This window comes from Apteryx rowi, unplaced genomic scaffold, assembly GCF_003343035.1.
Source record: "Apteryx rowi isolate R43461 unplaced genomic scaffold, aptRow1 scaffold_81, whole genome shotgun sequence".
Classification (NCBI taxonomy): Eukaryota; Metazoa; Chordata; class Aves; order Apterygiformes; family Apterygidae; genus Apteryx; species Apteryx rowi.
The window spans coordinates 1,033,772-1,048,452 of NW_020451105.1; the positions used below are offsets into that span (position 1 = coordinate 1,033,772).

The 14,681-nt window shown below is 39.1% G+C and overlaps 1 protein-coding gene across 1 annotated transcript in view; it reads left to right on the plus strand.

Annotated features, from left to right (window-relative positions):
• SHANK2 (SH3 and multiple ankyrin repeat domains 2) overlaps positions 1-14,681 on the plus strand; it is a 316,407-nt gene that overhangs the window by 150,003 nt on the left and 151,723 nt on the right. The window contains exon 13 of the mRNA XM_026089348.1: positions 13,384-13,459. Within this exon, the coding sequence (XP_025945133.1) occupies positions 13,384-13,459 (76 nt within the window). The remainder of the gene's footprint in view (positions 1-13,383; positions 13,460-14,681) is intronic.

Genomic DNA, 14,681 nt, shown 5'->3' on the forward strand with positions numbered 1-14,681 from the left:
ATCTGCTCCAGAATTGGGAAGCTGCAGCAGTTAGCCTCTTTCTTACATATAGTTATAACAATTTGGAAGACATTTTCTGTAAAACTTGATACTGACACAGAGAACTTGACAAAATTGTCATTAAGATCCTAAAACTGGATCTTGTCAAGGTTGCTCAGTGTTTCTGAAGCAGTACTATGATAGCACTGCCCTCCAAGGGTGAGGGAAGCGAAGAATGACTGGGTAGCAATACAATTCAGATAGTCCAGAAAGCTGATTAGATGCTCTGTCCTTATGGCAAAACATTTGTTCGTATGCAGCAACACAGTCCCTGCTCCAGATCTCTAAAAAATGTTTCCTGTGAGATGAGAGGTAATAATGGGTTGAGTGTAAAGCAGGCAGAAGGACAAGAAAACTAGCCGACCTATATACGAAACTGCTGGTGTGGCTGCTACGTGAAGCGACTGAGAAGTACGTGGCATGTGAGAGGTGAGGCTTCACAAGGGGGTCTCGGGAGATGAGTCTGTGCAGCAGAATAGAGCTGTAAGAGCTTGGGTGCAGAGAGGAGAACGTGTGCCCATTCTGTTACGTGTTACACCAAGTTAATATGGGCACTGAATTGCAGTTATCCTTGTAAATACAGACACACCTGTGGCTGACGTGTGCTCTGGTTGCTACCAGATGTTTGGTAATGCGCTAATCGGATTTTATATTTACTTTTTCTTTTTAATCATTAGCTCTTTAATGCAGATCAAAATATTCACTTTCATATTGGCTATCAGAATATTCAATTTCATATCGCTTATCAGAATAACTGAAGTAAAGTATCTTTGACCGCTAATGGAAAGACAAGTATTCATGCACAATGGTTTTGCATGGCAAAACAAATGTGCGTTATTTCATTCCATTTGTGTTTTGCAACTAATGTGGTCTGACTTCATTGTGTGCTTGTTACGTGAGAGGTATTTGTAATTTTTTTCTTTTTTCCCCCCTCTTTTAGGCAATAAAAGAGTGGGTTTAAAAACACAGAGAAGCAGTTTTGTTTTTAGAACACTGCAACAATACATAGAAGTGATAGCTGTGCCACATTTCTAATAGCTGGTTGAATCATATTCTTTTCCTCTAATGGCATGCGTAATTGCTCTAGGTTTTCAGGCGTCCTTCACCCGCACTTATTTAGATTAGTGACTGATGCATTTCCATGGAAACCTGCATCAGGGGAAAAAAAATCTCTTGCTACAGTGTGGAATTGAAAGGATGTGGGCTTTGAGTCTCTAACTTGTGTAAAATAAGACTTCTTGTTTGTGGTCATCTTGATTTGGGATTTTTATTGTTGCTGTACTCCTAAAAAGTAAGAATTGTTTTCAGCAGCGTTTTGTATAAAAATTTAGAACACTTCTCAAATCCTACTTTTCTTGAAAGGGCTTAACTTTTTATGTAGTTAAAATAGTACATTTTGAGATTAAATGCCTGGGGTGTTTTTCTTCATGAAGATGCAGAAGCACACAAAACTCAAATAAGAAGGCTAGCAGCTATAGCTGAAAAGTCAAGATCCAAGAAGAGAGCTCACTTTGGAGGTATTGTCTGTAACTTTAATGAAGTTTGATTGCGTACTGACTGATTGCTTTTTGAAGTGGGGGGAAATAGAGAGGATTCGTATAAGGAGATAGTGACCTCAGTCAGTAAAGTGCTTGGAAAATAGGGGTCCTGTTTTAAAACTTTATACTGTGCTATACTGTTTTTGTCAATATCTGGTACAATCTTTACATGCAGTGCCTACCCTGCAGCATCTCTGTAGTAATCTAATTTTTGGTGCTTTCTTAAGAATACTCTAAAAGCTTAAATTTATTCTCAGCAGAGATGCACAGAAAGTTTCTAACTTTGCAATGTTGAAGGTTATGACAGATCGCAGGAGTTAGAATGCATTCTTGTAATGTAATTACTGTTATCTGTTTTCACACTGCTGTAAGGACAAGTACCCTCTAGCCTTTTCAAACTGTAGAAGTATTTTCCGATTTTGCTGATTTCAAACTCCAGTTGTCCTAACTATTTTGAATACCAGTATAGCTTTTCTAAGTCGGTAACTCTAGGCTTGCAAACCAATGGTCAAGTTTCAATTTTGGATGTGGTAGTCGTTCCCTTTTTGCAAATTAATTACCCTGTGGCCTCACTCTGAAACCTCTATACTGAGGTATTTTGTTGTAACTGTATCTGTATATTCTGATAAAGCATCACAAGTTCAGTAGATAATGTTTTGTGTTCTATTTTCCTTAAAAGCAGTGTGGTGTTCCTATGTAATTTATTGTTTTTATACCTTTGTATTTCATCCAAGTTGAGTAGCCGGGCAAGGAAAGAGTTGTTCCTGGTGAGCAGAGATCCGTGCACGTCTCTGCTTCTCCGTGGTCCTCCCTCTTCTCCTCCTCCCCATCCTGGGTAAACTACTGTACCACATTGCTTAGCAACATTTGCCTCTGTTCATCCGAGCTATTTGTTCACCCTGACTAAGATCATAGTATTAAATTAGAAGTTATTCTGAGGCACTTACAGGAGAAGTTGCAGAGTATTCGTCTGTGTGTCTCTTGGTTTTTGTTAGTGGTATGCTTTATCAACAGTGGAATTCAGACTGGAAAGCACATGGGCACAATTAAAGTAGAGAAAGAAAAAGATACTGAGCAAAGGTTTAAAACTTTGGCTTCTACTTTTATTTAGTGTTGTCTTGTTCTTTAAAGTCATACTTGTTTTTTAATCTTTTAAATACCTAGCAGTCTATTTTAACATCTATGCTATTTTTTTATGATGTTAGGGTGACTAATTTTGGCAAGGTTTGGGAAGGAGGATAAGAAAAAACGCAATCTGTTTATGCAGGACAGAATGAGAAAGTTGTATTTTGAGACCATTTTACTGAAGTCCAGTATGTTTCAAGTGGGTCGGAGGAGGAAAGAAAACAAAGCACTCCATCTCGTTGACTTTTGTGCCCCTCTGTACGGGAAGAGGAAATCAGTAAGCCTCAGCACCAGGCAAATGAGTTCACCAGACGGCTGATCTGGCGGAAAGTACGAAAAATGCTCCGCAGGCATCCCTGCTGGCCTCTCCGTGCGGCCTGAGGCCAGTTCAGTGGCAAGAGTAGTAGAACTGCGCAGAATTTGAGTTACTGCAAACCTGGAAAAAAGGCAGGACTGAAAGTACTGTGTATGCCAGGGAGTGCTGTGGGGAAAAAGGTTGGGAGGGACCTTGAACTTCTCGTGTGTCCCCTATGCACAGCAGATGACTGCTTCTGATGTATTCCAAATTTTATCTATTATTGAAGTGTGAGGATTTGGCAGATCATTGATCTTGAATGTAGCTGGCAAAGATTTAGACTTGAGTGAGGCTTCCGTAAGGGAGGAAATTGAGGGAAAACGCTTGTATCACCGTTAACAATAAAAGTCCATAATAACGCTTGTTGAAAGTTGCTCTATGTGAAAATTAATGATTTTTGAAATTGAAGAATGGCTTTTCAGGGCCTGTTCTTCCTAATACGGCCCAAGATAGTTCTCAGTCTGGTCTTTCCTCCTTAGGTTGCAGAATGACCTTCTTCAAAGCAGTTGGCTGTTTTTGTTTGCGTGATTGTAGATAGGTATCAGAAAGGAATAATCTGTGTTCTGTAGACCAGAACACAACTTCTACCACACAAGCAAATGCAGAGTTCCTTCACAAACTTATCGAGGAGTTTCTCTGATATTGAGCAAAATCACTGAAAATTGTTATCTGCTACTCTTTAGTGGAAAAGCTGTAATAATATTAGAAATGATTGCTATTCCTGCCAGAATACACTTCAGGTTCTTGTGGCAGATTTATAGCCACTTGAAAACAGATTGCTAAAATGGTTTTTCTTTAGTGTCATTCCTCATCAGAAAATAAATACCAAGGCTGACACTGCAATAATTATAACTGACCAGAATTAGAAGGCTATTCTGATGTTTTATTTTATTGTTTCGTTTCTTTGGGGGTTTTTTTGTTGTTGTTGTTCTATGACATCTGAGCCTATCTGGCCTAGGGAAGATGGCACTTACTCTAACTTCTGCAGTGTTTGCAGGAAATGTTCCACAGAGCTGCGTCTGGCACCTTTTTAATGGTTGGCTATACTGATCCGATTTCATGTGGCTCTGCGTTGGCTTGAAGCCACAGAACTACTTCTCCTTAACAAAAGCAAACAAAATCTGCAACCTGTTTAAAGGGTAGTGTGGTAATCATTAGAAAAACAACATTTAATTAATGAGAGGTGGTGTCAAGTTTTAGAATGTTACTTGGATTTTTCTTTTTTTTTTGAGGCGGTGAGGAGAAACATAGGCTGAATTTTGTGTTAACATATCAACAATGAATCCTGCAAAGGCTTGACTTCTTGTAAATGTGTAAACATGTTGTCTCTGTTTTCAGTATGCTGAATCAGGACTTCAAATGGCCCTTAGTGCTCATAGACATGTATTCTTAACTTAAAATGAATGAAATTTACTGAAATTTGGGAAGTTAGTGTTTGCATAAGGCTAAGCACATGCATAAGCATTGCAAGATTGGGGCTGCAAAATTTGCCTCCATTGAGCGCAAAGAATAAAATCCCACGAATAGATTTTAAAAATTATACTTGAGGCCTGATCAAGCTGTTAAACCAAGTTTATCTTGACTCCTGCCCTTTGTTATAAGCCATCATCTTGGATTATGTGGCTGTTAGTGAGATCGCTAACGTCACTCACAAGATCATTTGCAGGAAGGAATGAAAATATGAAGTAGTGTTGTAATTACAAACTTTTGTACCATAAATCAGTTCCAAGGAACTGCAGCATCACACCACCTGAACTTTGAAGTTAAACAAAGTATCCTTATCTTCAGAATAAGTAATATTTGCAGCAGATGATATTGCCAGCAAGCAATAAATCGAGATTTCTTTGTTCTATGTAAGTTGGAAAAATAAGATGCCTTTATTATGTGCTCAGGTGCCGTTTGGCATAGACTATGAGAATGGTTTTGGATAAAGTAGAGAGTACGTATTGGCTATCCACAATAAAAGGATTAAGCAAAACGCATTTAAGTTGCTTCCTTTTGGGCCTGATTTTGTTTCAGCAATGATCTAAACCTACACAAATGAATCAACTCCACGCTTGATCGCTGGAATCTCAGAGGTCTGTTACCAGCCCAGGTCAACATCCATCTCTTTACAAGCAACAAAGCCTGAAAAGCCTAATAAATCTTGGGGCAAAGGAAGAAAAAAATATTTCCTCTCCCAATTAGTTCTCTCTGATGACATCACCCAGGCCTATGTCTGTGTCTCTGCCAGGCATTGAGTAATTTAATCTGCCATTTCAGTGGGGACCATGGGTGCAAGGCTGTCTTTCAGCATCTGCATTAGACTGATTAACTATGCTGCTGCAGATGTGTCGGAAATGAGGGGCAGAGGGAATGAGGTCCTGTAGCAACCCAACAGGAGATGCTTCTTAGAGGAAGATCAAGTGATCATGGCCGCTTTTTGGAAATATTGTGCAAAATGAAGGAAGAGCCATGCAAGAGTAAGCTCTGTCTAATGTGCCTCTGTTTTGCAAACAGATTAGTATCTAATAAAGGAAAGACCTAGTTCTGAAATAAAGTCTACATTAGCGATTTGTCTCAGTTTTGATGTACGTATGACTTTGCTTCTTCATAAGAAGTAAATACAGGCAGATGAAGTTTTCTTTCCAGTCAGATTTATACTTCAGCAATAGAACTGTATATGCAGTTTAACCTCATTACAAGAATACTGATTCCCCATATTAAGCTCTGTAAGCATTATTCAGTGTTAGAGAATAAGAAGTAAATGCTTCAGCAACTGCTTGATGTTTTTTCTATGTAAGTGAGCTTTCTCATATAATTATAGGGAGAACTAATGATATGGGAAACCGCTGTTCTTCCGTAACTCCCTCTCCAATAGATCTAACTTGCATATTTCAGTTATTAAGGTTTCTCTTGCAAACAAACTTGCTGATTCGCTACGTTGATCAGCCATTTCAGCATCCTTTGTGAATAAGCTAATTCACTCTATTCCAGCTAATCTTTTTCTAAGGATGCAGGAGGGAATCAACATCAGACTTTGCTTCCTTTTTTTTTTAATAGGAAAGAAAAAGCCACGGGGCAGGACAACCAAGGAATTGCTATTTCAGTCAAGGAGTTGTCCTTGAGACATTTTTATGCCTATTCTCAAATCTAAAAAAATTCAAATACCATGTAAGATTTGATATTTCTCAGTTTCAGTCTGAAGAAAAATTGTCCAAGAGAGCCACATGAACTGAACCCTGGGAATTTAAAAAATCATATACAAGTTAAAAAAGTGTATTCCCAAATTCTGAATTAAAGTTTTTCATGAGGTTACAATTTATAATGCCTGTGTAAGTTATTTCTCTTTTCTTGATAATCATAGTTTATCTGTTCCAGTAAAGCAACAATGCTACTACTACAAATTTTCAAAGACTTGAAAAAGGTAATCCTAGTTTCTTCTGAATTCTTGAGTGGTACATAACTGCAGATTTCAGTCTTAAGAGTTTTAATACCCCCTTAAACAGGGGCAGGCTGTATTTGCATGAATTGCTTATAGTTCCTTTGACTTCCTTATTCATTCCAGCTCCAAAATTGTACATACTGATACTCAAGAGAGATGGAAATCCTGGTCCAGAGTTTAGTCCCTCCTATGTTTTGTCATTAATGCTCTGATCCCTTCAATGCAGCAACTTCTTCTTAAATAAGAAGGATCATATCAAATATTTAGAGTCAAATTCAGTCTACCTTTCTTGGTCACATTTTAACATTTTGTACAGATGGTTAGAATCCACTCTGCTTGATTGGGAGAAGGATCCATGAACTTGTGTTTTCTGTGTCTCAAATGCCTACTCAAAGGAAAAAGAGACATTAATTTTGTTGAGGGCCTGAAAAATCTTCTCATTGTAATGTACCAAATATCATGGAAAATCTCAATTTTGATGAATCTCAATTCTAAGGAGGAGAAAGGGAATAGGGAAAAGGGAGGTTTTACTGGAAAGCTTATGGAGACTTTATACGCTATGTAGTATGAAGAAGAAGGGATTCTTTGATTCTTTTCTGGAGCAAAGCTCATAGTGTGTCTGTTATCAAGAAAATCACTTTTTATTGAAAAGTAAAATACTTAATCAGTAATGAGTTAAATCAGTAAAAATACAGAAGTCGTGCTTACAACACATAGGAAGGAAGGAACAGTAATATATAGTTGAGAGAGGGCATGAGAGAGATTTCATGTACATACTATCTTCTACATTATCATGTAAATCTGCGATTTACAAAGGCTTTAGTTGTGTTGTGATTACATAGTGACACTGTGGATACAATTTATAGTCTTTGGCCTTTGTGAAGCAAGTGAGTACTTAAATTATGGTATCTGTCTTTCATTAATCTGGTCACATAAAATAGCACAGTTTTGACCAGCACACAATACAGTGTTTGTTATCCTGCCGCAGCACGGACTTGTGATGCAATGGACTGCTTATGTTTAACAGATGGAAAAAAATCAACACAGCTGCTAACGATGAGGTTTTAGGATAAGACTATTCACTCTGAGTTAGTTCTTTTGAGACATGGTCTTGCTGTCTAACAAACCTGCTGCCTTTTTTTGCTCGTTGCGTCCTTTACAGTAGAGATAGTTCAGCTTCATTTAGTATGGCAGATATTTTGAATCTATATGTACTTAAGGTAGAAACATAAATGCTGTGCTTAGTGACACTTTCAATCCCTTATACTCCTTTTCCACATTCTTTGTAGAGTCAAATTTTTTTGTGATTCTATTGGATCAGTTTTAGGAAAGGCTCATAAGGTAGGTGCATGCTCATGTCAGAAAATAAGTATATAGCACAAGTACTCAGGGGTTGTGGATTTCTATTAACCTTACATATTATTTGTGTACCTGGTATTAACAAAGAATTTTAGACTGCTTTCCTCAGCTTTGAGTAACTTTCGGTCTGACCTTCAACATGAATAGCTGTGAAAGCATTTTTTTGACAAGAATTGTGGGAGGTACACAGTGAAAGCCTTAGGCTCCTGCCGCTGTTGGGTATTGCTTCCGATCAGCATGTGCCAATTGCTGTGCCCGAACCTCTCCTAGTAAAGAACAGCTGCACCTATGTATTGCATTAATGAACTATCTCTCAGATATCAGTGGGGAAGAGGGAGGAAAGAAAAGCTTCATGTTTTGGGATTGTGCTAGGTTGCTGAATTTACTGTGGCCAGCTGAACAACAGAGTGAAGGACTGCGAATGGCTCTAACTTTTGAATGGTTTTTGTTGTGTATGTGTTGGAAAAACATTTTTTAGTGTGCAGACTTATTCCCCTCCCTGGAGATTGGCTTAGAACAGCCTGAAATTGTTTCTTAAATTCTGCTCGTGTGACAAGTGCAATAAATTGGTTGGAGTAGCAGTATAACCTGACTTCACCTTTAACAGTCAGTCTGTGGCATTCAAAAGTTGTCTAGTGCTCTGTGTCGCCTCTGCAACATGGCACGCAAACTCGGTGGCGGCACTTTTATTTTCCGTGTTCCCGGCATGCGCGTGGGTCCCTCGCAGCCCTCCCCGCGGGGCTGGGGCGCAGGCTGACAGCGCCGCAGCTGGCGTGCGGCCCCGCACAGCTGCCGAGGTGCCCGGCAAGGAGCCGGAGCGAGAACGGGAGGAAGGAAGATGGGTGCTCTGGGAGTTTTTCCCCCTAGTTCTTCATTCTTCCAAACAATGTCAGTAACCAACACGATACAATACAGATAAGGGGTCTGTTGTAACAAGCCTGCAGTAGTTTAGGTGCTAGTCACTGTTGAAATAAGGGAAGAATGAGTTACCAGTCTTTGTGGATATGAGTCCAGATTTTATTCCTTGCTTTTCCTGCCAGAGATTTTTGGCTTGTGATGATGCTGTCAGCAGACGCTGTTGGAGTCCTGTGGTCAGTTATGAGGCTAATGTAGTGATGCTACAGGAAAGCTATATATATATTTTTCAGTTGAGGAAAACCATCCTTCCTCCTAAGGTGGAAGAAGAAAAGGAGATGTTTTACTCCCACATCTTCTAAATGTTCACCCCTCTTTGAACCCTGTAAATTACATTCTAGCGCGGAGTTTTAATCTGTTGTTTACTGAGGTGTCTGCAGACATCAGATTTCTCATAAAAAAAAACAAACACAGGGTCAAAGCTAGGGTTGTATGATTTGTATTACCACTATTGCACAGTGCAAATACCTTATTTCTGCTGCTACTCTATTGGCTTCAGTGGCTGATAGACCAAGAAAAAACTTGCCATGTTATTTTGTTCCTTGCAGGCCCTTCTGTGGCTCTCATCACAGAGGTGCTGGAATTGCTCCTAGGTGCCTTACTAATTGATGTGGATAAAGTCTCTTAGGTATTTTACTGATATATTTTTTTTGTAGTGGAAAGTGGGGAGATTTATGGTGATCTTGTGTTCTTATGGAAGATTGTTTCCGTAGCTGTAGAGAAAGCTTTGTTTTTTTGCATAAATGATCTCTGTGAACAGCAGTGCAGTACTTCAAGAGCAGAGTTGTTAGCTGTGACCTTTTTGCTGATGCTTCAAGCTTCGTGCCCAGGTATGTCCTATTGTTGTAGCCTAGAAGTGGATAGAGACCTGTAGAGAGAAAGCCTTCTAGGCAACTAGAGATATTAGAGGAAAATGTAGTGGAACTACTCTAGTGAAATATATTGGGTCTGCAAGAAATCTTGACATCTCAAATGATGTACTAGTGTTCCTCTTTTCTGTCAATTTAAAAGAGGTGACCATTTTTGCAAACACTGATATTTTGTCCTACCTCCTGAAATAACTTTTGAACTGATGATGTTCAGCTTGACACAATGGTAATGACTGTAGCAAGGATCATAGGTTGAGTAGTCTCAGGCAGTCCCAACTTACTCCAAAGCACTCTGATTAGAAGTGTTGATCTTCAGAAAACCTAGGGCCATAGCAATAGATAAAAACCTATTGAAAACTGGAAGTAACCAACTGGAAGTAACCAACTGGTACTATTAGATCTGTTTCCTTTGTAATTCTGGCTTGAATTCAGAAAAATTATTTTTTAAACAATTGCCTATAGATTCTTTGTATACTTTAGTCAGATTAGAGAAGGGAACATTTAAGTGGCCCATGGTTTGATTTGGGTTCGTTATGGTGACTGATTCCTGACCCTTCCCTACTTATGGATGTCTGTGTTTGTGCTGTATAATAGGACAGACTGGAATCTGTGTCAGGGTTTAGGGAAGGAGGTTAATTAAAGAACTACAGGGCTTACACAGCAGCCTGAGAAACGTACCATTTATCCTTGAGTTGAGGGATTGTAAGGCTAATGGTCTCCCAAATAACCCCTGTGACTGTGTGACTGCGCACAAAGGAGTGGGGGAAGGCGGAGGGGTGGGAGAGACAGGGAGCAGATACAAACTGCAGCTAGCAAATGCTGGCTGTGCAATACTAAGTAGCTGAACAAAGCTATCTGTCTTACTGTGTCTTTCCTTTCTTCCCACCCACTTTGTATTCATTAATAGCACTGAAATATCATGCTATAGAAAACAGTTTCTGCAGAAGAAACATCTGGCTCCTTAAAGGCTCATGCAATGGCTCTAAGATCTACAAAATATCCTTCATCGTACCTTGTTCTAATTATTTTTAGCTGAGTTATGAAAGCAGGCCAGTAGTAAACTGTAAATGGAATCCAGATTTATATTTTTATATGAGGCTTCTGCTTATATCTCTTGATATTAAACTATGATTTTTTTAGGATGGCGTGAAAAAGAATTCTGCTCAGTGGTGAATAGACTGCAATTCAGGCAGGTCGCTTTACTCCAGGGTGCGACGGGTCATTGGATTTTGTAGCCAGGCTTGTAAACTTAGCAACAAAGGCATGACCCATAAAACTCACTGGACCCTTCACAGTGCGTTTAGAGGCGCAGGCACGCGGCAACTTCAAAACCAGATCTCTTGGCGGGGCTGTTGCGCAGCCTTGGGTGACGCTGCTGCTCGCTGTGCTTACGGCTCTGGTTCTGTGCAAGGCAGCACGTTGTCGTGCGGCTAGCGTGCAAGCTGGCTCGCCTTTGGCTGCCTTTAGGTAGGTGCTGGTGGTCGTCGGTGCGGGCTGGGTCTCCATGGGGCGTTCCAGAAAGGGACGGGGTAAGGGCAGGTGGGAGGTACGTAGCTGCTGCAGTAAGCAGGTGAGGTAAAGGTGAGGTGTCTCTGGCACAAAATACAGGTTGCAGGTGAACGGCAAGGGGTCAAAAGAACCCTGAACAAAACTGTGTAGTGGGATTCGTATCATAATAGGGATTTTCTCCCTCTCTCTGGCCATCCTGTAGGAAGGAGGCTGGCTGGTCTACACAATTTTTTTTTTTTTTTTAAGTCCTACTTTTCTTGTGTCTTTCAACTTGGTGCAGCGCTATGAGGAAGTCACCTGTCTACTCTGCCAGCCAGCTGTGACCTGTGCTAGTTGAAGCAAGGAAATAATCATTTTGTCCACACCTTCTTCCCAAAGCCTGAATCCCAGTACTTTATCCTACAAAGTGCTCCTTAGCCATCTTCAAAGCCAGCCATCCTGCACTGATGTGGTTTTTTTGTCTCTCTGCAGACTAGCACTTGGTCTTCTGACAGCACTGCATCCTTTCTCAGAGTAATTTTTAACATGCTGAAGAGCCGTGACATAGAGACAGTATACCTTGAGGGCTATGTCTGACTTGGAGAATTAATAAAAACCTTTTGCATGGAGCCAGTCTGGCCTTCAGCGAAAAATTCCTCAGCTGTGCAGATGAGGATTTCATGGTCCCAAGCTAAACCAGAAATATTTCAATTTGATTTTTGATGACTGTTCAGCCAGCTTAATGTGATGGCACTTGAGGACCAACTTGTACTTAGGCAAGACTTTTGTGTGTGTCAAAAACTCTAGTTACTGTGTCTTCCTTTGAATGAAGAAGCCATATAAAAAGGGGCCATACTAAAGATCATTGTCTGAGGGGGGAAAAAAAATACCCTAATATTATTATAACTAAAACCAAGTTGGGTGAGGCTCAGAAAATTGATACTTTTTTTTAACAACAATTATTGTGATATATAAAGCTACCAAAAAAGGTTTCTCACTCCCTTTTTTGTTAAAGTTTTACTTTATTTGAATTCCTCTTTGAAGTAAACTTGTATATGTTTGTGTATTATTCTGAAGAAGAATGTGACTGAATTACCTACCTACTGTACAATTTTTTCTTCTTCCCCAAAAGTGTAATTTATAACTTTTTTGTGATAGCCTTTTGGTGTAGTTTTAGATTGTGTTCTCTGCTGTGAAAACTGAAGCAGCCAAATACTGGAGTAGTTTCGTTATCTTTCCTGTGTGCTTGATTTCCTGATGCTCTTATAGATATCCATTCAAAGCAGTAAGTGTTGAGAGCTTCTTTCTGATCCAAGAGAAAGAGATATGTTTAGCTTTGTTGTCTCATTCTCCAGATATGGTTCTAAACTAAATGCTTCACCTGTTATATCCATACTAAACCAGCATTATTCTTGGTGAGTCTGATCGTGGAAGTAGATTTTTTTTTGAATATAAAGTTTATGGTCCTATAAATTAATGCTGCAACCAGTGGGTGTGGGGGTTCCTTCAATGGGATGGATTGTTTTCTTAAGAAAAGGCATAAGTATCAATTTTTAATGTATTTGAGGTTATAAATGCTTTTTTAGCAGATGTGTTGAATCTTATTCCTTTGGGTATACATGATTCCCAAAAGTGGGTTTCCTTTATTTATTTGTGTTTTTATTTCTGGTTGGTTGTATTGCTTGCTTCTGCTCATATAGTGGGAGTACAAGTTTCATGGCAATATCTCCTGTGAGATTTGATAAATGGCAATGAACGTGGGCACTTACTTTTCCCCTTATCCTATTCTCTATATGCCTAATAAAACCATAGAAATAGCTTTAGTTTTGTGTGCATGTGTTAAAACAAAAAATGCTGTTTTGCATTCTTTTGGCTATTTTCCTAACCTTTCTGAAATGAGTTGCTGGGTTTTCTTCTTTCTTCTCTTATTTTGTCTCTTAGTCCAAGCTAGAAAATGACCAACTAAGATTGGACTTTAAAGGTTTTGCCACTGAGAATGTGGGTGAGACTTTAAAGCTTGTAAATGATGTAATATATCATCTACAAGAAATTCTCCTTTCTCACTTGTGTGCTATATACAAGCATATCTCAATTGCAAAATCAAAACTTTCATCAAAACAACTTGAGACGATGTTAATTCATTGTAAGTACTGTAAATTGGCCTTTACTGATGTATAGCAGAAAATCTTTGAAATTGCAAAAAAGCAGCACTTGATTTATTCTTCTTTTCCTAAATGAAGTATTATTAAAAGTTCCCTTTTCTTTGTGCAGAAACGCGAACAGATAGAACAAAGAAACTGTTTAGACACTACACAGTTGGATCCTATGACAGCTTTGATGCTTCAAGGTAAGAATTTTTCCATTTGATCACACTCTGTTTACAAAACCTTTTGGGGTTTTATTCATTTGTTGCTTTTGGTTTAGGCTTTTGAGGGGAAGAGGGAAGGAGATTAAGCTGAGCTTCTCAAGATGTCATTCTATATCTAAATTCTTTTTTATCACAGACTATTCTTTTTGTATGGGCCAGGCCTACAAAATGAAATTAATAATGACTATCACTATTTTATTTTCATGAGTGAGGACAGAGATCAGCGTTCCACAGGAGCTGTATGCGCCCACCACTTCCACAGTTGGGAGGCATTTGCGTTGTTGGGTACTTCAGAAGATCAGGCCTTTTATATCTGTTCAAAGAATCACACTTGCTGACAAGAGAAACAAAATAAAATTTTATGATTTTTTGTTCTAACCGGTATCTTATGTCCTAAGTAGAAATTAGGCTATGCTTCAATTATTTATTTGCAGTTTCTGCTGAGTATTCTTGATTTTTAAGCAGGTTCTTCTCCCACACACATATGTTGGATGTATAGCCAACTTCTGGTAGGAAAGATGATTTTTTTAAAGCACAGAACCTCAGTTAGCTGTTGCTATCGTCTTGAGAAAATTGTGGTGGCATACTGGAATCTCTTACGCTTTTCTCCTGACTGTCTAATTACAGCTTGGGTTTTTTTTGGTTTTCAAGAAAAACACCTTTTTTGTAAGAGACGAATTCTGAAATGTGTAAAGCAATGATGGCAGATGTAGCACACTGTATTTTAAAAAAATATATCGAAAATGTGGTAACCATTATTTTTAGTATGTGATCTTCTTAATCCTTGTTCTGAAGGTTATGCATAGTCTTACGATTCATAAATTCCTCTCTATGCCAGCTGAATAATTTGGGGAGAGAGGATGGAGTTCAAGCGGGCAGATGTAGTTTGTATATCCAAGATGCCTGCCCTGTCCTCTTTGGGGGTTTATTGGTTCTAAAGCGTTTGAAATTTTTGTTGTCTTTTTCACAAGAAACTTCAGGTCCATTATGGGGAGGGAGCAAGACCTTTCTGCCTTTCTGAAATAGGCAGTATCCTATCATCATTTAGATGGGTTATTTGGAAAGTGGGAAGCCAAAAGCTATATGCAGTCTAAGGGCTTGAACCTCATCTCAGTGGTGATCAAAAATCTCTCTTTACTGAGACAAGCTGTTGGAGATGAATGGATTATAGTGTCTGCTTTTAATTCATCATGGAAAGCAT